Below are 27,415 nucleotides of genomic sequence, written 5' to 3'. Positions count from 1 at the left end.
GGCCCCTTTACGCGCTGTTACATCAATCACTGTTGTTCAATGGCCAGGTCCAAATATAGCACAGCTGCGCAGTGCTGCCCTTCAAAACACTATAACTGGGCTTGCCTCTAGTTAGTGCAAACAGGGGCGCGCTTACCTTGGGGCCGGGGGGGGCGGGGATGTCTCTGGGTCCTTGCTTCTTGTGGTGGGCAACTTCTCTTGTAAGCCTTGTCACCTGGTCCCGGTCCTTGTTGTACTCTGCGTTTCTTTTCCGATCCTTGCTCCTTTTGCTGTACCTGTTACCCAACTCTTCCAACAATAATAAAATCCTCGTCACCAGTGTTGAGATGGGTCTAGAAGAGGTTGAAAAAAATAAGCACAGGAAAGGAGCAGGATCAAAGAATTGATCAAGCTGGAACTGAAGGACAATCGGTGGAAAGGAAATAGCCACCAGAACAAGCAGAAAGGAAAAACGGAGGAATCCGAGGCATCCACCGGCCCCCCCGGCCCCTAGGGTAAGCGTGCCCAGTTGCCTGCATTTAAGGAGGCAGGCTTATCTGTGCTGTCAGGGGCTGCGCTGCCTGGCTGTGATGATTTTGGAACTGTAATTAATTCATCACTAACAGCGCGCAAAGGGGCTGGGTAACTAGAAAAGGAAACATATTTGCACCTCGCATAGGCAGCTTTATTAGCGCTCCGGTAAACACTAAATGTATGAACTGTGTCCTGAAATGATTACCGTCATGAAAGTTGGTGGAGGTGCATCTGCGCTCGCATATTGCTGCTGTGATATATCAAGTTGGGCATCTGTCCTGTGTGTGACGGTTGGCCTGGAGAGCTCTGTTCGTGGCTCTGCAAATCCTTGTTGTGGTGACGTCACAGCATGGCTGAGGGTACTGGTGACAATTGCGAGTACAGAATGTTTACCCCAACGTTCAGAGTCTCTGCAGTGTAGAGCATTTCATTAAAAGAAACTCATGGGAGTTTCGAAAAGTGCACCTTTCAACGTGCTCATAACGTGCTGTACTTCCGGGTCTGCGGCATCTGTTCATCTGCGTACCATGGATGATTCATCGAGAAAAAGGACTGCAACTAAAGTAAAAATGTTTTGCAGAATAGAAACAACATTTGGATCAAAGCGCTCCTCTCGTGGCAGTCGGAAAAAAGAAAAAATAAGGAAAGTGTGCAAGTTCACAAGTGGATTAACTGTGTTAGCTGCCAAAGGGGACAGATTTGTTTTTTTTCTGCATTTATTACACACTGAACCATCGGAGACATGAGGTACACAACCAAGATGGATTCTTGAATTTTAAAAGTTGAGACTCAAATGTAGTGTTTACACATTCTCTCTTCACTTTTGTTCCACCATGTAATTTTACCAAAATGATCCTATTGGTGTGTGTGAGTCATCGTGTGTGATTTTGGTGCATTTTGAATGAGAGTGGAACGAATGGTTACTCATGTCAGGGGTGAATAGTTGGTGTCTTGTGTGGTGTGGGTTTGAATACCCGGTTGATCATATGGTTGCTCAGTTTTCTTATTGTGGTGTGGGTTTTGAATACCCGGTCGAGCATATGGTTGCTCAGTTTTGGTACCTATTGTAGTGTGGGTTTTGAAAACCCGGTTCAGCATATGGTTGCTCAGTTTAGGTACTATTGTGGTGTGGGTTTTGAATACCTGAGTGAGCATATGGTTGCTCAGTTTTGGTACTTAGTGTGGTGAGGGTTTAATACCCGGTTGAGCATATAGTTGCTCAGTTTTCTTATTGTGGTGTGGGTTTTATATACCCGATCGAGCATATGGTTGCTCATTGTTTGGTACCTATTGTGGTGTGGGTACCGATGCCCGGTGGAGCATATGGTTGCTCAAGTATTGTACCAACTTTTGGTTGGTGCCATACACAGTGGTATGTGGTGCCGATGTTATCGTTTGGTGCCATAAAGTGATTTGTAAGTGTTGTTTTAGGCGGTCAGTGAGGTAGAACCCTGTTTGTTTGTGTTTTGGCACAACCAGTTGTTGGTGGATGATGAAGTAGGGTACAGTAGTGATGTATAATTGGAGTAAGAATTGCGCTGGAAGGTGGGCTGGTTCCCGAGTGTTGGTTCCATAACAGGCCTGTTATGGCACTGGTGATAGTTCAGGAGTTGGTGTGGCTTCTTGTAGCTACTGCAAAGGTCTCTGTAAGGTAATAGCTTGGTTGTTGGATGGGCACATTTTAGGAGGATGTTTGTGGATTGTTTTCTCTAAGTGTTTAACTCCAAATTGCATAGTGTTCACCATCCCTCTGCCTTCCCATCATTTCATTGTTATGTAAGGGGGAGATGTGTTGGGTTTTACTTACTCTGGTCTTTCCCTGATATGTGTGTTTGAGTTTAGAGTGTTCAGTATGGAGTGTTGGCTGTGGAATTTTATTGGGTAAAACTGCTTTCATTCCATAAGAGATCAGTTGGAACTGAAACCTAAGAGCAGGGGGACCGGTGGATGTCTCTCTGGTTAAGAACTTGTCCTGATTACCTGATGTATGTTCCTGTTGTGTTCCCTGTAACCACAAACCCAGTAAAGCAGTCCATGTTACCTGAGGCTCCCGTGTACTCTCTGCTGATCTCATAACTCCAAAACATAACAGGCCCCCCTCAATTTATTACCCCACTTAAAGCACTGGTGCCAGTACTTCCGTGTACCCATTCCCATGGGAATGGGGCACAACATTTTCTGCTGCCTGGTATCCCAGGCCGCTGGGACTTGTAATGTCTGGGACATTACAAGTCACTGGGATCTCAGGCGGTGTATACAGTGTTACAGGGTTGGTGCCAACCTCGTAATGAGGCCCCATCTGTCTGAAGCCAGGAGGGCCTTACACTGGCTGCCCATATTCAGTAGAATTACCTTCAGACTCTTGTGTATTATACTTAACAGCCTTTATGGTGCTTGTCATGGTTACTTATCCAGCGAATTCTCCTGGCTTCCTGCATGCAGAGTGCTGAGGTCAAACAAATGTGGCCCTCCTTCATGTACCCAGAGCCAATCTTAACTGTGTCATCCGGGGATATTTTTCTTATGCAGCACCAAGAAGCTGGAATGCTCTTCCTCCAGAGTTAAGGACTTGCCCCTCGCTTGAACAATTTAAACGTGGACTGAAGGTATTCTTGTTTTTGCTCTCCCTGCTGCTGATAAATGGTTAGGTTTATGTTATTTGTTGTGTTTGTTTTCTTAGCGCTATAATGCCTCTGGGCCTGTCTCTAGCGCTATATAAATAAATAAAGTAAAGACAAGCAGAGACACAAGGGTGGGTAGCTAGAAATGGGGGTGGTGGAGGGCAGGGAATTTGGAAGAAAGGAATATATATATATACAAGAAACCAGGGGAGGAAATAGGGAGGAGCAGAAACTCAGTTTCAGGGTAAGTGGAGGGTGTGTGGCCCTTGGTATTAGGGATGTGCCATTCCTTGAGGAGGAGGCCCTGCTGACAAGTAGAAGCGAGGGGTCAAGCCTGAACACATGAAAAATTCAAATGCCACCCTGTCAACCACAGCACCGAGGAGCATTCTCCAACATATCTTCATGAAGTCTGTGCAGGCTGTGCACAAATATAACATTTTCACTGTTCTTGCTGCACAAATTTTACTCCATCTCATGACCATTTCCCTCTGCTCATTTCTGTCAACCTGGAACTCTAGCCATCTATGCCCAGCTGTAGGTGTAAAACAGGTACAGGTACGTGTGAATGTTGTGTATCCAACATATAAAATAAGACCCCATTTTAAAGAGCTTCCTGCAAAATACACAAATCTCATTTTAAACCAACCTGACACGTCATAATAAATCTGTGAAGAAACTAAAGAGTTGAAACACATTTATTTATTTTCCTCATCCTAAATGGAAGGGTAAAAGCGCTGGAATTCAAATAGAAAAACTGTATGGAAAAGCATTTCGCAGTTTTGAATGGGCACTTAAACATTTGTGATGAATAAAGCTCTCAGGCTTATGCAGGAAATCTGACTAAATTTTAATAAATGTATTACAGCCCAGAAATAATGTCATAATGTAGTTGCATGCAAGGTGAAGTTTAAAAGATGTGTATTCAAAACCTTAGTAGTCATCGTCCCAAGCAACCAGGTTTTTCCATTTGCACGAAAGGAGGGTCATTGGTGGCATGCCCAATAACAACACAAAGTGATGTTAGTACAGAGTGGACAAGGAGGAGGCACAGCACAGCACAACACCCAACATGTTGAGAACCCAGAAACTACTACCCACTTTACCCACCTAACCTAGTTAGTGATTAACTTTGTCCCTTCTCCCCAAGAAGAACCCCTCACCCCCATGTGAGGCTCGGCAGGTCAGCCCACTCCAAAACATCCTCCCTAGGGGCGAGGCAAGTGGGACCTCCCTGTGAGAGTTTTCCCCTTTGGGACAAGGACTCCTGTTTTTGTGAGGAACTCCCTGGTGGCATCCAAGTGATGGCTTGTATGGACTTGTATAATACACTAGAATATTATCAGTTTCCTGAAGATAAAGTGAACCGATATTTTCAACAACCAAAAACTCTGTCCCTTTAAATTCACGTCTCCAGTGGACTGTGCCGAGGAGACTGAAAAGGAATGAGATGCCAAAGAACGAGCAAGAAAGGTCGGAAAGCTGAGCGAGAGACCAAGAGAGCCAAGGGAAGCCACCTTTATGTAGCAGAGCAAAAGAGGCAGGGCTGTTGCAGAACGCAGAGCCCGTGCAAGCCTGGAAAGCTCAGACAAGGAGAAAGAACCACTGGAGGACTGGCGTGTGAGAGTGGAGGAAATCTAAGGGAGGTGAAACAGTTTGGTGGTGCTGTGAGCACAAAACAATCGGGCAGCCCGCCCGACGCCGATACCACCAGCGGGAGGAACCCCCTCCCGATTTGAGTCAAAGCACCAGTGATATCCCAAAAGCAAGAAAGGAACACAGATGAGAGAGATGCTGCGGAAAATAAGCAGTGGAGCCCCGAAGAATGCATCACAGTACTAACACTAAAAGAGGTGGACAAAGTGTGATGAATCAGAACTGTGTTTATGAGATCAAAAGAAATACGATAACCACTAAGTGAGAAAGGAATAGAGTTGCAAACTTGCTACCCTGGGGAAAGGCAAAAGTCAACCCATATTCCGAGGATAAGAAGGAGATTATAACCGAGAAAGATATTTGGGGAGTGCAGGCCCGTGTTCTTAGAAGGTTAAGACTCATCTATGAAACAGCACTCTTGGAAGAGGTGAAGGTTAATGGGAAATTGAGCAATCACGTCTTTTCTGTGCTGTGTTCCAGAGGAGCATAATCTATAAGAGGGTCACAAGCCCTACAGGAGAGAAAGAGCCAGAAGAGACCTAAAACAATCTGTAAGAAAGAGGAAAGGGAGATGACCAGTTCTCTAAAAGATCTTCAGAACTTAATCCAGTGGATAGCAAAAGACTATTTACGCTTGGTCGAGCGGAAGAAGAAAGCTTACAAAACCCTGTGTTCTAACACAGCAAACAGGAGACAAGAGTAATTCTCCTGGTCTTAGTTGGTTATACTAGTGATAGGGTCAGGTAGGTTAGGTTTGGACATGGACGGACTAGTTTTGGACATTCACACTGAATGACGAGCACCTAAGTAAAATAGGTAGGGAACACCCCATAGTGGTAAATAAACACCACACTAAAATGCCTTTACAGTGTTTGCGCCCTTCTTCTGATTCTCCACATAACCTAACAAGTTTAGTTAATAACTTACAAAATTGCATGACACTAAGTGAAGATTTAAAATGTATATTTTACTAATTTAAGGATAAACAATAGGCACCACTTGATTATCATTCCCTTGCTAGAGTTGCTTGATCACAACTACCCACTAGCACAACCTGGAAGAAGATGTTTTTTGTGCCTGTTTTAAGGGTATCTTCCTTTTCAGCTGTGCAGGGAAGGGAGTAAATGTGCCTATATTGAGAACTGGACAGCCATTTTGTTAATATTCGCTTTTAGCCCTATTAGAATTGATTGTGCACCTGATACAACAGATGCAATTGTGGGGTTACCCCAAGGTAGCAAATCAAATTGCTGATATAACAAGGGGGAGAGATGGAAGACACAAACTGTTTTGTATCAAAGCATGTGGTGTGCCTGTCGAGCTTCTTCAGACAACTTCAGAGACATTTCATCACATTCGAAGCGTTTGTTTATAATGTGTTGAAATGTATGTATTAGTGAGACACTGTGTGGGGTCTGTGTCATGCCATATAAAGGCTCATGCGTGCAGGCGTGTCCATTGCCCAGACAACACTCTCGGCAATACAATGTTTGGTTGCCTGTCCCACCACAGAAAAGATAGATCCCCAAGCCTGCAAACCTCTGTGAAACTTTATAGTAACATGGAAAATAAATAATAATATACCTGTCTTTGCCTGCACATGCTGCTGATTGTTGTAAAAACAAATTCAGGATTCAGTTTAAACATTTACTAAAAAACTGCATAGATTTTCACAAAAGTGAGGAATGGGCATCCTGCTTGAGTTCCAAAATGCAGTAATTGAAGCAGGTGCGTGCACGCATTATCGATTCGAGCATAAATGTAATTATAGTAATTGTATAGAGCTTCGACCTCAGGCGGCTTCAAAGACAACGTGCAGCATGTGTACAGTGCGCATGTTACTGAGACATCATGGGGGATTTGGAGAAAAGCTGGAAGGGGTTGCCATGAAGCACAGGTCAGGAATAGCAGCGGCAGTGATGCACTGCATCTTTCCTGGCATCGCTCCGCACCTTCACGCTTTCCTTCCGCATTTCAGTATGTAAGTCATTCACAGCTCTCCGACAATGCACCTTCATACTTACCAGAAACACCCTTGCCACTGTGTTTTGATAACACACTTTAAAACTGACTTCATTCTAGTCACATCCACAATTAATTACAGTATGTGCAATATCAGGCCATGTGTGGCTCACACAACCTTTCCATTAAAAACATGTCACAATGTGGCAGGGAGACAAGTTAAACCTTAGCCATCCAGATGAACATTTTATAAAAAGAAAAGCTAGCTACTCTGAAAATGCGGTCCTTGGAATTCATTGTTTTCTGATTTTTAAGCACCGATACGCAAACTTAGTTGTAAATGAAATAAATGCGCGAATGCCAGGCTGCGGCTCCGACGCTGAAGCCTCGTGAACAATAGCATTGTAAGTTACGGAGCCTTTAGGTGTTGCCGAGCCCAGCTGGCAGAGGAGACGGCTAAGTTCTTCTCACTCCCCACCACAAGGTTGGCTCCGCTGTCTGAACGTGTCTCGAAGCCGCCTCTGTCCCTAAGCAGGGCACAGAGCTCGCAGCCTAGCTTAGGAACATAAGAGAGTGACGTCGGCACTCCAAGCGAATGAATCGCAGAAATGCGGGAAAATCTGCTCCAGGACCCTGCGCATTCCTCCCATCATTATTTGCCTGTCCTCTACCCACAAAATACATGTAGAATTAAAGGCAAACACAACACATGGCTTTGAAAAACACACAATGAACAAATAATACAGACGACAAAATGAAGAAAGTAAAGGGGAAACTGTGAATGATAACAAAAGGGGAACAGAGAAGGTGAACCTAAGGTTCTATGACGGATTAAAATAACAGGAGCCCTAAAAGAATGCGTAAGCACTCGCACACAGACAATGTTAAAACACCAAAAAAAACTAACATGGCACAGAAACCCTACTCCCTCCAAAACCTAGAAAAGCCCTCCAAAAGACTCCAACTCAAGCAAATTTCCATCCACACATTCTCAAAATCCTTCCTCACCCGCATCCAAAGAGGTGCATGAAGACAGTCTTAACGGAAAATGGAATTTACTTCTGAAGAATAAAGGCTTTCGATTGGCTGCTTGAAACCCTTGCATGGCAATCAGTTCCCCTTATTTGTGCCTCACATCATCACCAGACTTGAGGTCAACTTTGACATTCGAACGAGAGTCTCGAGTGCCTGCTCGAACTTCTCATAACATTTAAGGGGAACACGAATTCTTTTTGCTGGAGTTTTGATCGTGAACAGGTACCTTTTTTTTAATTTTTTTAAAGAAGACGAAATATAAGTGCCATTTTTATTTTTATTTTGATATTAACAAATAAAACATTTAATTCTAAAATATCGCCAGTCAAGTCCTGCTGTAACTACTGATAGCAGGCACTGGGACTTGCTACACGAGGGAAGATTCAACAGGTGTGCGTTAGCTAGTTAGTAACTCAACTCAATGGGCATCAGGAAAGTGTAGCTTGAGCAAAGCAGCTGGCTGTTGCATGCCATTTTAGGAGCACATTGTTAATCTTTCTTTGCTTTGCCTTGGGGTAAACATTAGTTGATACATGCAGTGTATCCGAGCTCCCTGTGGCCCATTTATATAATGTGAAGACTGTTTCGGCCTAATCAGATGTATATTTCTTTGACCATTTGTAGTGCCACTGTTTTTCCCTTTGAAGTGCTGACCACTTTGAAATTGAATGCTGGCAGAATGTGGCCATCAATGACCATGCTATCACAACATGCTAGTCCGGGATGTGAATGACCACATCCTAGGAATGCAAATTAATAAATATATTCACAAACCGACTTTCACCTGGAGAATTTTATGCCCTCCGTCATGGGCTTAAGGAAGGTGTGTGTATCGATTGGTGTGATACATCCCCACAGATTAATCATAGTTTTTAAGTAAATTCCAATTTAAATAGATCTTAGGTTATTTGCAATGCCAACACAATGGTGTTGCTGCATCAAAACTGGAGAAATGGACAAATGCCTATTGGCGAGAAGGGAGCATCTATAAATCAGTCTTGACTTGATACATATTTCCCTTCTTTCCAATTGACTCTTGATTACCCTTACTCCCAGTATTGTATTATGGTATCCTTTTGTTATAACATGTCAGCCATGAGACTCATCTCTCGATGTTTCCACAACCTGGCCATCAACAACAAATCCCTCAACTACTCCTAGAATGTAACCTTTCCTTCAAGCCTTCAGGGGTATCTTTATAAGTGTGGTAGTAACAGTGAACGCATGGCGTTTTCGACACAGTCACATAAGATCACATGGGGAATGTACCACATCAAGTACATAGAAGTCCTGCATGGGCTAAATATGGGTTAATGAGATTCCAACTTGTAAGTAGGTGGTACCTTTTAAAATAGGGGATATTTAAAATAGCACATGTTTTTCCAATACCACCATACTCCTAATATTGTCCTTGGAGCCGATGCTCACTTTGTACGATAATAGACAAGTGTATGTGCAGACAAACTGTTGAACATTGATTTTTCATACATCTTTCTAAATGAGTGTTTCCATTTCTAGGACTTCAGACGTTTCCACATAGACATGCTGGTAAGTACAATATAAATGACATTTTCTTTCTCACTGCTATTTATCCTTGCTGCATTTGGTGACGTGAGTAACATTTCCACATTGATGGATTCAAGCATTAACAGTTAATTGGTTCCCATTTTGGTATTTTGAGCACAATTCTATGGCTTTGGCAGGATGTAATCCTTTTTACATGTGCAAATTGTATTGTCGTCTGAAAAACAGAACATTGGGCCTCATTACAACTCCGGCGGTAGCTGTGCCAGTAAAAACGGCCGGCTGCCGCCAGAGTCGTGTATTTTTTCCAGCACCTGGCAATGGGGAATCACTGGGGCATTACAGCCCTGGCGGTCCCTGTAGCGTTGGGAAAAATTACTCCCCATTCCCATTGAGTCCTTTAAAATGGGAATGGGGAAGACGGTTGCACCGTCACCATTCATAATGGTGCCGGTGCTACTGTCAGTCTGCAAGCGGGTGCCTTTCTGCCCGCCAGGTCAGACCTGGCGGGTGGAAAGGCACCCGATCTGCAAACTTGTACTCTGCCTGTCCGGTAACAGTGCCAGCAAGCCTACCGGCACTGTTGTTACTGGACCGACAGGGTTGTAATGAGGCCCATTGTTTCAATTCAAAGCAGTTACCACCGGGATAGAAAAGGTGATTCCTAGAAGAGTAAGGAAAACCGTAGCAAACCATAATGCATACATTTCCAGCACTGTTAAAAAAATTCATATAAGCCGTCAACAAACCCCAAATTTTACAAATTAAACAGGCTAATCCAGACGTGGACCCCTTGCTCACCGTGCTTTAGAGAGACTCAGATTCACCTCACTGAGGAGGCCCAACAAGGCTGCAACACGTGTATGGGGTTGCTGATGGTACTGTTATTCAGAGGAGAATTTTGGTGCTGGAGTACCCTTCTGAGTGGGACCAGCCTGTTATGCAAATAATATGTCTTACCTGAGAGGGCTGCAGTAAGCTAAAACGTGGTTGCAGACCCTCCTGAGTGGAAGAAATTCCATATAAAGCAGGGTATTTGGCCTATGTTCGTTCTCAGTAGGGGGGCTCACCCACTCTTCTTTCATCAGAAGAGACCGCCGTAGTATGTTTTATTTAGATGACAAATTGTTTGGGGAGAATTTTCTACCCACCCTAAATCAGACGCACACAATTTTCATTTATTGAATAAAGTTCTTTTTGTGATCCTGGGACCCACAATTCAACAATATTTATTCCCTGCGGCCTCCCTCCCCTTTTGGTACAGGAAGCATACAGGGTTGCACAGAGGTTCTATTTATTAATAAAACAGAAATAAGTAAATCAACTTAATTATAAACAAATGATACATTTGTGAAATCCCAATTTCAGAATGATCAGTGCACTGCTCGCATCACTTTTCTATGCTACACTTACATGAACGAGGGCTTATGTAAACACACACATCACCACCTGTACTTTTGATTTATCTTAAGAAAATCCTCCATACATTGTAATGTGTATGGGGTTTAGGATAAATCTGCCATTTTATAGAAATTAACTCAGAACATCTTTGCCTATCAAAGTCTCTCAACTTCCTTTTTTATTGAAAATGGATTTCTCTGCCCTTTCTCAATGGACATATCAGAATTTCAAACAGTGTTCCAGAAAACTCACTTGACAAGACAAGTTACTTAACATTCCTGCATTTAAATCACTTGCAACATGAAATGCATGCTTGCTAGATTCCCTTCAGTGGTGTTTCAATTGCATTACCATGTAAAAATGTACATTTGTCATTTTCAACAGGCAACTGAAAGGGGGGAACATTCTGAAAATGCGTATGAATTCCTCAAGTTGTCCAGTCAATTTATATACCCCGCCCACTCAGTACTTTAACTAATAAAAAGGGCTGGAATTTAATCTATTCCCCCTTAGAGTGTCACTGCCCTCAGAATTATTTCTCTTTACCATTACACTTGCATAGGAATTTCTTTTGGCTGTCTCACAGATCAGAGGGGCTCCATTTTAAGAGCTGGTTCAATTCCTCTCCACTAGAAACAGGTGGGTATCAGTCAGCAAGATCCCTCTACAGTATATTTCCCCTCTTTCTGCATTGAGCCCGCTGTCTTTTCCACTGAAGAGGGACTGGGACTTTAACTGCAGGTAGGCCTCTCTTGCAGTGCACTGCTTTTGTTCCAAAAAGAAAGAAATATATCCCTTTCTCCTTTCTGTTGCTGTCAATATCTCCTTTCTCTTCTTCTGTCAGTCTGTCAGTCAATTCATCCCAGTCAGTGAGTGACCCCAGAATCTATCAGTTTGAACGTTTATAGATCAAAAACTACTCCTTTTAGAAGTGTGTATCATTTCTCTACTCTAATTGTCAAGAGTATGCAATTGGACAGTGTTCTCCATATGTGATATCTTACCGTACTCCGTACTCATTAGGCATACTAATGAATATGGCAGTCCAATGGGAGTAACTTCTTCAACCAGTTTCCCTCCCACTTGATGTGATGTCATCTTGGCGGTTTCTACATTAAACAATTGTAACTTTTCTAAAATATCATATTCCTCACATGTGATCATGTTACTGATGTTAATTGGTACATCAGATTGCTCTCACTCAGGCAAATCAAACAATGCAATTTTCATCTCGGCATGACATATGATGTTTATGTGACAGATTCTTTTCTTTGTCTCTCCGGCACATTTATACTCGTTTTTAAAATCTCAGAATAACAGCGTCTCGGGTATGGATGTTAGGATATATGAACCGCTGGCACATGCCATTTCTGCATGAAAATAGCCACATTAACCTAATTCACATAATTAACATAATATAAAAAAAAATCATTTTACATTTAGTTGATCATTTCACACTGGACATTTAAAAAAGGAATTATCTACGACCTTTTAATGAAACAATTCCACAGGTAATTTTCATACATATACCGTGATGAATCACAATCTGAACTGTAATACCATCCCCTACCTGAAACAGAACAGCTGGTACCGTATAATGTTAGTTTCTTTGAAGGTGAGAGCTGGTCATTTATGACTGCTGAGAATGCTGGTTTCCTGGTGCTGGAAGGCTCCTTGAAGTTACTGTTGCTGCCAGAACAATTTATGATCAAGACCCTGCTCTCTTGAGTGATTCCAGCTGCCACTTTTTATCACTTGAGCCAGACTCAAAGTCTTCAAAGATGTAAATTCCCTTCTCCCTGGAAGAACCAGCTAATGGGGAGATCAGATCATTTTGTATTTGTATTTATTTAGTTTATATAGCGCTTTACTCCAAAACGCTGCACATTTTAACAACAGGATACATATAACAATTAACATTATAACAGTAACAGTAGAGCAATTTACAATTGTGAATCAGACCAACAAAACAGTAAGTAGAGCAATTAAACTGAAGGGAAGAAGAAGTGTAGTGCAGTAGAGGTGAGAGGGAGAGGGAGGGGTGGGAAAGAGAAGGAGGGGGGAAACGGAAGGGGTAAAGGGTAAGAATGGGGGCCTAGGGGGAGGGGTGGCAGATGATCAAGGTGATAAGGCAAGGGGGGAGAGGGGCAAGAAGGGGGAGGAATTTCAAGGTAGGGGATGGAGAATGAGAGATTTAAGGGATGTGCAGAATGAGGAAAAGGTAGAAATGGAGCAGAGTGAGAGAGGTATTTTTAAGAGCAGACTGTTGTCCAGAATTAATTCTGTTTATTTATGAGGCATTTATCTTCCCTTCAATGCTCATCTTTAAGAGCAAATCAAAATATTTGATCCTTTGGTGAATTACAGTGAGTGCCAAAGTTGTATGGGCCATTCTCTGGGCCTGATTTCATTTCCTTGGAGCAAGCCATCCTCCATCATGTAGTTGTTGGGAGAGGAATATAATTTGGATGTCCAGGTCATGTTGCTGACTTTATTCACAAATACAGCGTTTAACAGTCATTTTATTCAGCACAATTACTCACTGTTATGTTACTTTAATCAGCACAACATAACATTTTCTTTACAATCACCTGTTAAATATTGACTTTTTATCTGATGTAGGTTTAATGTTGTAATACTGATTCTTAGTCATGTAAGGCAATAAAAAGAAAGAATATAGGCACAATTCGGTTTCACTTTCTCATGAAATGCTGTGCATTCCATCCCAGATTGGACTGTTTTTCCATTTAACAAAAGGTTGCTGGGTGCTTTCAGGTAACGGAAGAGATTTCTTTTTATGCATTGTCATATAATCTGGACATATACTCTTGTTGTAGCTAGGCTAACATCGCACATGTCCCTGCATGTGTCTTGTTTAGATGCGGTGCTAAGGCTGCAGCTCACATTTTCGTTTTTAAATTCTGAGCTTTTATCTCCATTCTTATTTTCACTGTAGAATTCCCACATCACCTCTGTTTGCAAACAGGAACCCCATGTAATTTTTACCATTTGCACAGTGAAGTGCAAAACAAAAAATTTAAATGTAGGCATAATTATCATTTATGATGGAATTACCATATGCGGTTCATCTGAGACTCTAATACACAATGGGAATCGCTGTAGTCTGGTTTATATAGAATCCTTCAGAACCCCGACTGCCGAAAATTCAGACCTTTTATTTTTTTGACCCCCCTTTACACCACATATATATGTGTGAGGGGGGGTATGGACTATAATAAAAGTATGGAGGAGTGCAAGGGGTCTCCCCCCACATATGTATGTGGTGTAAAAGGGGTTTAAAAAAAAAGAAAATGTCTGCATTTTCGGCCATCGGACTTCTGGCGGTCACAGTAATGACATAGATGCGTTGATTAAATACCAGGTCCTCTAACTATACTCTAGAGCTTGGGGTACGACAGGGCTCTGCATTATTTTCTGATGGCTTGTGAATGAGACAAGAATCCTGGGATTAATCTTTCACTCAACCTAGCTTCAACTTCAGCCCTGCAATCAACAACGTAGCTCATAATTCACATTTCCAACACCATATACAAAAGAAAATTATGGCAGCCCTAGAAATGACAGAGAAAATAAAGCAATTAGTGCATTACTGGTTTAGCCATATAGCATAGCATGAGGGTATCAAGGCCTTTCTAGGATTGCAATCCTCCAACTACAAATGACCCAAAATAAAATGGGGAAGCAGATTGTTTTTTTTAAAATTGATACACATTATTCATAAAACACACTTATACAAAATCAATCTAATCGTCCATTTAAAACAGCTTAAAATAAGTAGTCCATTCTAATATGTCTAGCCTTCATAGGCTTTGCTAACTGTCAAAATGTAGGGTGTTGTCCCTTCTGTCAATCTAATTTTAACCATAGTCCATATATGAAAGGACGCATCTACCACCTTCAGCGGTTCTGAAGAATAGGGCATGGATTAAAATTGATCAGATTCGTGGCCCCCTAAAGTTTGCTGTGAAAGACTCGTGCCCCTTTCATACAGATTTCCCAATACATGACTGCACGTCAAGATGTTCCTACTAGATTTTAGCTGTACCTCACAAATAATTTCAGCTCTCTGGGTTCCTGAATCCAGGCCCCTATTACCTCCCATACTGGAAGTATATTCAACCTTAAAGAAAAATCATCGAAGGGATAAGCTGCAGTGTTTGGTCAAGTAGCTGCAGGGCTCATTCCATAAGAAACTGTGCTTGTTAAACTCTATATAGCGTTACCGATGTGTCCAACTGTCAATGATCACAACCTGATCCCACAACAAGCAACGCTTCCTTAGTTCATGTAGGAAGACCCCAGGTTCTGACATGTCCTCAACTTGGAGGCCTATGTCTCTTAAGTGATGGTCTGGAAGGGGATGCCCGGAAATGGGAAGCCCAGGTAGATATCAGGTTTAACTTGCTGGAGCTTAATGCCCTCCAACCACCAGCTGTAACTCGCCTCCTTGTTCCACTTATCCTGTTCTTGTTAGATCTTAGTCTTTTGTACGTTTATCGTCATATTATTTTCCTTAGAATATTGTGCCAGTGCATTTAGAGAGTTTTGCAGGCCCTGAGGAATGCGGTCATCCGCATAACCCATCCATGAGATGAGTATACAAACCAGACGCAGCCGGTGATTACCAAATTGGGCCAAACAATTCCCCATATCTGCCATACAGAGGTTGAACAGCAGGGGTTCTAAAACACACCACTGCTTCAATCATTGAATAGTGGCCACAGGGGCAGTAGTCACCCACTCCTGGGAGGTTCTGACTATTACCAATGTATTGGTTTACAAAAGATGCCTCCGTTACAGCAACTGTGGGTTAATTTGCCACAGAACTAACTTCTTCCACAAGCGGTCTCAGTCGACAGAATCAAATTCTGTTGTGTAGTAGTCAACAAAGCACATATGGAGGACCCCCACAGTGCCATAATAGGCATTGGCAAAACACAGTTGCAAGGAACACAAAGCTAGCAACATGGAACACCCTCTCCTAAAGCCACGTGGTTGAGGCTGTAGGATGTATTTCTTGTCTGCCCACTCAGCCATAAATGTTAACAGCACAGTGGCAAATACTTTACTGCTGGAGTCTATCATAGCTAATAATCAAAGATTTGGTGAATCGTTAGAAGATCCTTTTTTGTGCATAGGGATTAAGATTGACACACCAACTTTCTGGGATTTTACCACTCTCCAATATATCCATAAACATTATATGTAAAACATCTGCCCAAAACGGACGGGTTGCCTTTAATAAAACATTTGGCAAGCCATCAGGCCCGGGTGCTGTGGTGTCAGCGATGTTAGTGCTGCTCATCCTATCCCTGATGTTCCCTTCAGTCTTGGTATGTCTACTGGCCATTTGATTCAAGGCCCCCCCTCACCCAATACTTTTCAGCTAGAAATTGCACCCATGAAAGTTTGCTGACACCACACCATGCATGCAGGGATTTAATACCCATATAGATACGACAGAGGGACCAACATTTCCTGGAGTCATTAGTTTTAATATTTTCCAATCAACAGTGTGGACACTACATTTATATTGTTTCAGCCAGTTCTTATACCTGGTGTTCACAACAGCGCCCCCCCCCCCTAGTCCTCCAGCTGGCGTTAAGACTTTGTTACATCTTCAAGCTCTTTTCTTACCATTTATAACTGGGTCAATGGGCTTAGCCCTCGCCTTCTTCATTATCAGTACACAGCCAGGTTTATTAATGCGTGGCCATAGCATCCGTAATAGCAATGACAGTTGACCGTTACACTTGCCATATGGCTGTTGCAGCTTCCAGATCAATTTATTTATGGTCTTGCTAATTGGATATTTGTCTCGATCCAGTTGATTTTGTTGCCTTTTACTGAAGGCGTTGCCCTACTCACTAAAGGAAGGCGGCAAGTGTATAGGTAGATATTAAACTTAAGCTTCAGCATAACGTGGTCACTCAGATTGGTGAAATGTATTGAATATTCACAGAGCACACCACGCAACAAATCCGCGGCAAATATACAGTCCAAATTGGAGTTGGAATCCTCAGATTGCCTTGTGGCTACATCCACAAGTGACGATTCGCCACTAGGTACCAGAGGCTCCAGATAGAATTGCAGCATATCATCCACCCAGACAATACCACGCTTTATCTGCTGATATGCGTATGTTAGCTACAGCAGATTTTTTCTTCAGTATGGATGTGTCCCTCTCCAATCTTCGGAGGTCCCAATATGTTATACAATGCGTGTCAAAATCCCCTGCAACCAAAATGTACCATCCCGGGTGGAAATCTCGCTGAGTCACAATAGAGCCTTTTCCTGCTCCTGACAGAGGACCTGCAAGTTGCAACACTACTCGAGCACGTTTTGTCAGCCAGAGTATGCCGGGTCCAATCAGATGCCTCTTGCTGTGCTTCATTGACTTTAGTACCCAGACTCAGCCGGCATATATATTCTCCATCGAGGTCGGCTTAACTGATATGCCGATCACAGCTTTATCTGCTGTGTGCATTCCCATTTTCCCCCGCTGTAATCTGTGGCCACCTTTGGCTTTATTTGCTGCCTCAAAATGCATTTTTCCCCGTTTGTTAGGCACTTTAGCTAGAATGTGTCTTGCCTCAGGTGTAGAGATGGACACTGTTAGGCAGAATCATATGCAGTACCCTTTGGGAACACCGCACACAATTAAGACTACAAGTGACAGTACAAATTCACCTTTGGTACAAGTCTGTACTACACAGTAAAGTGGTAGCGATGGCTGAGCAGCCAGACTTATCTCAAAAGAAAGTGAGCAGTATCAATAGTTACACAAAGGACAGCAATTACTACGATTCATACAAACACTGACTCAAGGTTTCTGAGTAAAAGAATATACATTTATTTGCACATCAGTTGTATAACATCTCACTAAAGTAAAGCAGTGGAAAAATCACACTTTTAGTACACCACACCACTCCCAATAGATTCTGGACAAGTTAAACTCAAAATGAAGTATGAGCAAAATGGCACTCCAGTAATTTAAAAAGGGGAGTAAAGATAAAGTTAGGCAAAAATTGGCAGCACCAACAGGTAAGGACGCAGGGCAATCTAAAAAGAGGAACTACAGTGATGGATTCAAATCAAAAAGGCTTAGGGACAAAGTCAATAGGACAAAAGTCTTTTGCTCAAGATCACACAGTTCAGGGTAATTCGCGGTTAAATCTTTGCCAAGAGTTCCGGACAAAGTTGGTTAGGAGAAAAGTTAGTTTAAAGAGTAGAGAAGGACAAGCCCTCAGATTGGCGAAAGGTTTCACACACCTTCACCGCGGCTGGACGAAACAAACAACCGGATTTGCACAGTACATTTAAAAGGAGACGAAGCTGTCACTGAGGCAGACGTTCCTGGCAGTTCCTGCAGGCTCATGGTTCCTGAAGTGACTTTTGGACTGACTTGAAGTAGGAAGACTGGAGGGTCCTGCACTGCCCAGGAAAGAAACCAGCAGCAGAGCAAAGCAATGAATAAAAGGTGCAATCCTTAAAACCCAAGAAGGGTCTGACCTTCCTGGCTATCCTTTTCACTGTAGCTCTGTACAGCAAATTCGACCAGAGGAGGGAGTCCTGGCTTGCAGTTTGGGTGAACTGGTTGGTCCCACCAGCTCAGGGGAAGAAGATTCTTAGTAGATCTTCTCTGTCGTTGGAGCTTGAAGATTCGGACCTGCAGCAGGGATTCGCCGGGCGGTCAGTCATTGTAGGGGTCCTCTTCTGTCAGCTCCTCATCGGTTCTTTCATTCCAGTGGCGACTCTGACTTTCCAATCCCAGAGACCTGCTTTTTTTTGCAGGTTTCCCCCTTTCTCACAGCCACGTTGTCAATCGCACAGCAGGGTGGCTGTCCCGGCGGGACAGTCACCTAGCCAATCAAACAGGAGTGCGACTTGGGTTACCAAGGGACCCCATGGCGGGGGTCCTAAAACCCCTCCCTTACATCCTGCCTACCCAGACTTCCAGGCACCTAAGGAGGGCTTAGGTGGAGAAGCCCGTGTAAAGACGGTGAACAAAGGAACCAAATCTGGGTTGGCACGCGGAGTAAAACAGGAGAAAGGCATTTGTAAAAAGAAATGGCGAATAAACCCAGCCAAAACTGTATAAAAACCTATATGGTCTAGCAGGTTTAAGTTCGGGGCTACCAAGATAGCCTAAAACAATACCAAGGTTATTTAAGATAACCGCAGTAGGAAAAATAGGGTAGTTACCACTGCCACTAGCCAAGTCTTGATGAAAAGGGAGTGAAACAAGGCTCCAAGAGAAACAGACAAAAAGAAGTATTAACCCTTTCCAGTATTCTATGTAAGATAGGGTGTTCTTGGTATGTGGATTTTAAAAGACTAATAAAGTTAATGGCAACTTTACATGTTCTGTGAGAGAGTAGTCAGTCCCAGAGAATGGTGTCTGAGTTGAGAAGTCTAAAAGACAACTCTGTGTCACTGAACTGAAGGTGCTGTGTAACACACAATAAAAAGATGATGCCTATGGAGTAGGTGAGGCTCCACAGTCTATGAACACAAGAAAATGTTAAACACACACCGCAAAACACATGTAAGGGTGGAAAAAAGGGCTCACACTCTTAACAGTTGAAAAAAATTAATCCTAGAAATCCAGCAAAGCTGCTGAGGGACTCAGTAGGTAAGGGAAATCGACCATTCTTGAGAATTCTCCCTAACACTCCAGCCCCACCCCACCCCCAGACTAAGGGACAGGAGGATTTAATCCACTCCTGGATGCATCTTTACCTCTAGTCGGTTAAAAACATCCTAGAGAGACCATCAGCATTTTGGGGGGACATCCTGCTCTGTGTTCAATGGTGAAATCAAACCCTTGAAGGCAGATTGACCATCTCAGAAGTTTTGGGTGTTCCCCTTTCATTTGAATTAACCATCTCAAGGGTTGGTGGTCTGTCTGTATCACAAAAGTAGATCCATACAAGTATGGTTTAAACTTCTTCAGAGACCACACAATGGCAAAACATTCACGCTCTATGGTTGCCCACCTTGTTTCTGGTTCCTTCAGTTTCCTACCGACGAAGCAAATGGGGTGCTCCCTACCTTTCTCATCCAGTTGTATTGGAGGCATCTGTCTGCACAATGAAGGGTTGGTGATAATCAGGAGCTCTAAGGACTGGAGCTTGAGAAGGGCTTCTACAGGTTTTCAAAGGCTTGAGTGCATTCCTCATTCCATCTAACCTTTTTAGTGAATTTCGAAGAGGAGATCAAATTCAAGGGAGAAGCTATGGTTCCTGTAGTATCCAGTGAGACCTAGGAAAGCTTTCACTTGAGTTTGAGTAGTAAGGGTGGCCCAGTTTTGCACAACTTGTACTTTGCTGGGCAATGGCCTTATTTCACCTTCTCCTACCTCATGACCAAGGTAGACCACTTTTCTCTGACCAATTTGACATTTGCTTGCCTTTATGGTCAGATGGGCCTGCTCAAGAGCCTGCAAAACATATCCTAGGTGATCAATATGCTCTTTCCATGTAGGGCTGAACATTGCAATGTCATCCAAGTATGCCATGCAGAAGTCCTCAATCCCATTCAGAACTTGATTGACCATACTTTGGAATGTAGCAGGTGCATTTTTTAATCCAAAAGGCATAGCCTTGAACTAGTAGAGGCATGCTGGGGTTGGGAATGCAGTTTTCTCCTTGGCATGGTCTGTCAGGGTTATTTGCCAATATCCTGACGTCAGATCAAATGTACTGAGGTACTTGGCTGAACCAAACCTATCCACCAGTTCATCTGTCCTTGGCAAAGGATGGGTATCAGTCTTAGTGACTGCATTTAGAGCTCTATAGTCCACACAGAATCTCAACTCCTTGTATCCTGCCTTTGGTACTAGAACAACTGGAGTAGACCATGGACTTGTAGAGGGCTCTATCACCGAGATCAATCATCTTGTTGACCTCTCCTTAGGTGTGGGATCTCCCATGTTCTGACATTATGTAACCTCTGCTTTTAACAGGTAAACAGTCACCAGTGAGACTATCTTGCTGGCCCCAAGGGGTCAAGCCTGGTGATAGTGAAAACAGGGAGGCAAACTGATTTAACGGAACTTTGCACTACTCCTGTTGTTCAGAAGTAAGTTGAGAAGAGAGATTGACTCCTCCTATTTTCTCATGCAAAGGTTGGCCTCTGAGGAGGTCAGGTAGAGGTTCACTCTCCTCCTCCTCTTGAGCTGAAGCTAAAAGCAAAGCTCCCTCTTCTGGTCCCGAGACATATGCCTGTAAACAATTGGTGTGAAAGACTCTGGGAGCCTCATTAGGTCTGCCTAAGTCCACCAAATAGTTCACCTCTCCAAGTTTGCCCACAACCTTGAAGGGTCCTATCCATTTGTCCTGCAAGGCCCTCTGCCTTGTTGGCACCATAACTAATACAAGCTGGTCTTGAATAAACTCAACCATCCTGGCCTTCTGGTCATACCAATGTTTGACCAGAGCCTGACCTGCTTTTGTTATCACTAGCTTCTGCCATCATGTGTGACATTCTCCTCTGGAGTCCTGTCACGTAGTCAGCCACTCTGACTGGCTTGGGGGAAGGAGCACTCTCCAACCCCTCCTTGATCAGGGCCAGTGGACCTCTGACAGGAGGGCCATAGAGAAGTTCAAAGGGACTGTAACTAACTCCCTCCTGAGGGACTTCTCTATAAGCAAAGAGAATGCATGGCAGTAGAAGGTACCACATTCTCTTAAGTGGTTCCTCTAAAACACCTATCCTGCTCTTCATAGTACAATTAAACCTCTCTACCAGTCCATTTGTCTGTGGATGGTAGGCTGTAGAGAACTTGTGACACTACAGTTTTTCCACATGGCTTGCATGTAGTGGGACATAAAATTGGATCCCCTGTCGGATATCACTTCCTTAGGAAACCCTACTCTGGTAAAAATACCAAGTAGAGCCTTAGCCACAGCCTGAGCCGTAATAGTTCTCATAGGTATGGCTTCTGGGTATTTTGTAGCATTGTCTACTACAACCAGGATAAACCTGTTCCCTGAAGATGTGGGAGGGTCAAGGGGACCAACAATGTCAATGCCCACCCGCACAAAAGGAACTTCTACCACTCGGAGAGGCACCAGGGGTGCCACATTCTTGTCTCCACTCTTGCAAGTGTGACAGCTCCTACAGAATGTGTCAACTTCTGAACCCATCTTAGGCCAGTAGCAGTATAAGGAGAGCCTTTCCTTGGTCTTTTTGAAACTCAAATGACCAGCCAAAGGTATCTCATGGGCCAACTGTAGGAACTGGACTCTGTTGGCAAGGGGCACTACAATTCTTTTGCAGTCCCCAGGATAGACTCTGTTGGTTCACTGTAAAAGAGGCCATCTTCCCAGCTTAACCTGTGCTTTCCAACCTCTTGCCCATCAAGTTGGTTAGCAGCCTGTTGTCGAAGACCTTTGAGAGTAGGACACTGTCTTTGTCCTCTGCTGATGTCTGCCCTGTTGGGTCCACCTTCTGCCAGTAAAGACTGCAGCTCAGGATGATCAACAGGGTCAAGATCTCCAACCAAAACAGTGTCTTCTTCCAGATCTGACCCTTCGGAAACTGGCTCAACAACACAAGTTTGTACCTCACTTTCTGCCTCAGCAGGTGGAGGGATCACAGATGTGATCTTGGACAATCTTGGGGATGTCCTTGTTGGTAGCACAGTGGTGCTGTCTCACTTTTTCCTTGAGGTCTTGGGGTTCCCCTTTGACTCTTTCTTTCCAGAAATAACAGTGAGCAACTCCTGTGGAGTTGAAGTGATAGTTTCCTCTATCAACTCCTCTGGAGAGCCTCTTAAGGTCCTCTCCCTTGCAGGCCTATCGAGCTGCTGTCTCCTCTTACTGGGAGGCATGGGGGTACTTGACACAACTCCAAGAGTTTTCAGGTCGTGACCCAACAGAACTCTCCCAGGCACTTCACTCTGCACACTAACAGGTATTTTGACAGTCATATCATTACACTGGATGAGAACTGTTAACTGGGGAAGCATTTGCACAGGGCCTCCAGCTAATTTGGCGAGGTGTTTGGGTGCCTTAGCAACATCCTCCACCTTAAAAAATGATTCATCCACCACAGTTATGCTGGCTCCAGTGTCTCTGATGGCAGGGGTCTCCTGTCCATTCACAAGAACACTATCTTTGAAATACTCTTTATTATTAACCTGGGTGGAATTATAGACATGTAAATTCTGTTGTTCCCACAAGCTGAGACTCTCATGGGTTCATCAGCCAGTAGGTGAAAGTTTCCACTTGCCATAGGTACTTCTTCCTCTGGGGAGAAGGCTAAGGAGACAGTGTGGACCCATGAAGGCTTACCCTTACATCTGGGATCCCCTTTCACATGGTCAGTTGACCCACGCCATAACATTTCCCAAATGTCTTGATGAATGGGGGTTTGTTCTGACCTCCATCTGGTTTGGGTCAAGATGGCGTACTAGCCTGATTTGGTTTCCCTTGTGGTTTACCCTACGCTCTTTGTGGCCTTCTTTTGGATTGAAGGTATTCAAATTCTCCTTGTTATCTTTCCTTGGCTGCTTTCCCTCATCCTTCTTCTGAGTTGCCCCAGAATCCTTGTGAGTAGCCCTGTTGGCAACCCACATGTCAGCAGCCTTAGCTAACTTCTTTGGATCTATCTCCTTAGAATCAGCCAAGTGCTGTCTGAGTTCAGGAGAGCAGGCATCATAAATTGACCTACCTTCATAAGTGTTTACTCTGTAACCCTTAACTCAACCATCTAAGTTTTTCAAACATTCACGTACCCAAGTAGCCCAAGGGGTACCATCATGCTTTTTGAGGGTCCTAAACTTCTTAAGGTACTGGGAAGGGGTCTTCCCAAATCTTGCAATTAGAGCTAGCTTCACACACTCATAATCCATCCTATCCACCTCCCCCAACTCCATTACAACATTGGATGCAACAGTGGGTAGCCTAGAGAAGAGCCAGGGAAGCAACTGATTCCCTGTAAGACCTTGAATCCCATGGTTATACTCAAACATTGCCAACCAATCCAAAATATCAAAATTAACCTCATATATACCCACAATTTCTTTAGGCATACAGGGTCTCTTAGGACTGGAAGACCTAAAGGACTCTGGTAGAGAAGTATTTTCAAGAGATAACGTTTTCATTACTAGTTCATGATTAAACTCCATTTCTCTGAGAATAAGTTCTTGGTGCTTTTGTTCAGTTTGAGCATTTAAACATTTGAATTCCAGTTCATTTTCTAGAGCAATGAATTCAGGACTGAGTGTAGGACTTGATGGGGTCCCAGTGGACAAAGGTTGAGGTTGTTGAGCAGGTAAAGGAGCAGTGAGGCCTACATTGTGAGACACATCTGCCTCATCTAACTCATCAATAACAGGCACATTATCATCCTCATCCTTTTCCACGTTTGCTGAGGGGTTAGGTATTTCAGACCCACCCTCCAAACTTTGTTTCTCTAACAACCTTTGAATCAACTCTGACTTTTTGCCTTTCACAGAGAGATTCCTATCGCTACACAGATTTTTCAGATAATCCACAGTGTAACTAAGGAGGGTCTCCTGACTGTACTTTCCATATCAGACATGATTAATATTGCTTTTTATTGATGTTTAGCCTTGTGGTTAGTTGATCCAAGGTAATAGCAGCACTTGAAGTGTAATTACGATACTTGATCCTCGCCGCTGTACACCAGTGTTAGGCAGAATCATATGCAGTGCCCTTTGGGAACACCACACACAATTAACAGTACAAGTGACAGTACAAATTGACCTTTGGTACAAGTATGTACTACACAGTAAAGTGGTAGCGATGGCTGAGCAGCCAGACTTATCTCAAGAGTAAAGTGAACAGTACCAATAGTTACACAAAGGATCAAACAAACACTGACTCAAGGTTTCTGAGTAAAAGAATATACATTTATTTACACATCCGTTGTAAAATAATTCACCAAAGTAAAGCAGTAGAAAAATCACACTCTTAATTTACTGCACCCTACCCAATAGATTCTGGACAAGACAGTCACCACAGCCAATCATACAGAGTGTGACATGGGTCTCCAAGGAGACCCTGTGCAGGGAGTCTCAAACCCCTCCCTCACATCCTGTCTCCCTCAGACATTCAGGCGCCTAAGGAGGGCTTCTGTGCAGAAGCCCGCCAAAGGACAGAGAACAAAGGAACCAAACCGGGTTTGGCGCGCAGAGTGAAACACGAGAAAGACCTTTACAAAAAGAAATGGCAAATAAAAGTAAATGGGGTCCAGCGGGTTTAAGTTCGTGGCTACTAACTTAGCCTAAAACAGTACCAAGTCTATTTAAATAGACTGCGGTAGGAAAAATAGGGTAGAGACCACTGCCACCAGCCAAATCTTAAAGAAAGGGGAACGAAATAATGTTCCATGAGAAACAGACAAAAAGGGATAACTATTAACCTTTTCCAGAACTCTATGTAAGATAGTTTGTACTGGGTCTGTGAATATTTCGGGGTTTTCTAGCAGTTGTACACTGGAGCATTCAGAGGCCGATGAGGATGTATTGACCAATGAGCTAGCCACCCCTTTAACAATTCCAGACAAATCGGGGCTGGCAGATAAGTTAGTTGCAATCAGACCCGAGAGAATATTTACACTCCATATTGGCTCACCCAAAGACCTTCTGCACAGATTCAAGCACATGTTTAAGAGTGAATTGTCATTGTCTATCGCATTCATGGCTTATGGTAACTCTATCCTGCCCGGGGACTTTATTTCGGCATGTTCTCCCATTTGCTGCCGATTGAGTACTTTAAATGGTTTAATGAGCGTGTAGTAGTCCGTGGCTTTTGGCAGCGGCAGCGATTTATTTAGCCTAATTTTTGCCTCGGGTCTCGATTATGTGTCTGCAGCTAAACTTTCAACCTCCATACTTTCTGCCTTGCGTGCTTGCTTTACTAGTATTGTTTTAGAGCTGTACTTCACCTGAGACACACGTTTGGTCTGCTGCTGTGCTCGTTAAGCTTTACTTCACTTGTACAGGCGTGGCCACTGTTTCATCCCTCACTAACTGCTGCACAGTGGATTGGTAGCCAGACAGACTGCTAGAGTACACCGTAAGTCAGATAATATTGGAGGCAGAAGTATTTGCAAGACAATTGTCTACTGCAAGGGGAAATTGACTGTCAAATGCTGGCACGGACAGGAGGTTTTGGGGGAGCAGGGAGAGTCACAGTGGGTGTCACAAAGTGCTAAAGGTCAGAGCACCTTGTTCATGAGTCCCACCAGCCCCATTCTCTGGGCCTTGTCATTTCTGGGCTCAAGAAGAGACTCTGGAGCACATCAACAGGCTGAGGCAACATTTTCAAGTCAGCAAGTTTATTTCTTTCAGAAGGCATGACACAGAATACACAGGATACAGCATCAGAAACATCTCTGGAACTCTGCTAAAAGTTATAAAACTTCCCTCCTTATATAAACTCTAGGGGAGGTGAGATAATGGCCTGATCAGAAGTTTAGCCCCGTTCCTGTCTGTGATTCATTGACTTATATGGCATGATATGGCATGATCAATGTGCTGTTCCTCTTTTTACTTGTGATTTGTGGGCCTATCTGCCACTCAGACCTAGTCTAGACCAGTTCTACTCACTCATTCCCCCAACCATTGTCCCCTGCATGAACATTTATTTAAAAAACTGTCCACTGAGGTCATGAGTTAGCACAACTCGACCATTTTGTCTGCTAAAGCAAGTATCCATTTTAAAGTGCCTGACCTTGTCACAAAACCCAAAATGGCGGAACACTTATGAAATGCCTGACAATCCCCAATTTTGCCTAAAACTTGGGATATTCTCTGATTTGAACCTAGATTCTTTGATAATATATCATAACATTTACTACCTGACACATTCTCTACTTCACATAACTTTCTGATTACATAAACTAAATCATCCCTTAAAACGTTTTCCTATGAAGCACTATAATTCTAATTTCTATACCATTTAGTCAGTGATCACCCCGATAGTTTATCATCAATCGTTTTGAGGTAGAGGGGGTCTACCTCCACTACATTCAGTTTGAGGGGTAGGGGGTATTCATCCCTTTACACTCCCCCCTCTGTATAGTATTTAGTCATCTACTCAATACTTACAACCACACCCATGTCTACCCTCCTCAATTTTCAATGTACCTACACATTTCTGACCTAATCACCATTTTCTATAGATAATTTTCTTCAATCTGAAAGCTATCCCAACACATTCCTACAACGTCAGTACTAACACATTATACTCTTCTAGTCTAAACATGTATATGTCCATAAAAACGACTTTTATTTAACTTTATCTGAGACCCACCTCTATTCCCCAATTTACTTTAAACTAACCACATTCCTTAGATAATTTTACAGCCACTATGATACTCGAGTGTTTGATCAAACTTTGAGGTAACCCATCAGCCCATTGTCTTCATACATTTTGTCCATATCGTGGCTTATAGTCCACAGACTTTCTGGTACTCCCACCGCGACTTTCTTCCTTGTTTCCATTCTCTTGCCCATGCTGTAAGTGATTTCAATCCGGCACACACCCAAGTCAAGCCTAGCGTGCAGTGCACAACTGAAACCCTATTTATTTTTATCTATGGGTTAGATATTCTGAACAATACACCACTCATATCACACCCATCTCCTGAGACCCCACCCGGTAACACTGAACCAGGAATCAGGCTCGTTTGCAAAAGTAAATATT

The 27,415-nt window shown here is 43.3% G+C and overlaps 1 protein-coding gene across 1 annotated transcript in view; it reads left to right on the top strand.

The window, feature by feature from the left end:
* The window catches only part of LOC138566371 (inter-alpha-trypsin inhibitor heavy chain H3-like), a 669,737-nt gene that overhangs the window by 490,316 nt on the left and 152,006 nt on the right, over positions 1–27,415 (top strand). The window contains exon 17 of the mRNA XM_069643540.1: positions 9,306–9,335. Coding sequence (XP_069499641.1) covers positions 9,306–9,335 — 30 coding nt within the window. The remainder of the gene's footprint in view (positions 1–9,305; positions 9,336–27,415) is intronic.

Source organism: Ambystoma mexicanum, chromosome 2p (assembly GCF_040938575.1).
Source record: "Ambystoma mexicanum isolate Mex_15411 chromosome 2p, UKY_AmexF1_1, whole genome shotgun sequence".
Lineage (NCBI taxonomy): Eukaryota > Metazoa > Chordata > Amphibia > Caudata > Ambystomatidae > Ambystoma > Ambystoma mexicanum.
The sequence above is the reverse complement of the archived record's forward strand: the minus strand, read 5'-3'. Positions and strand labels throughout refer to the sequence as shown.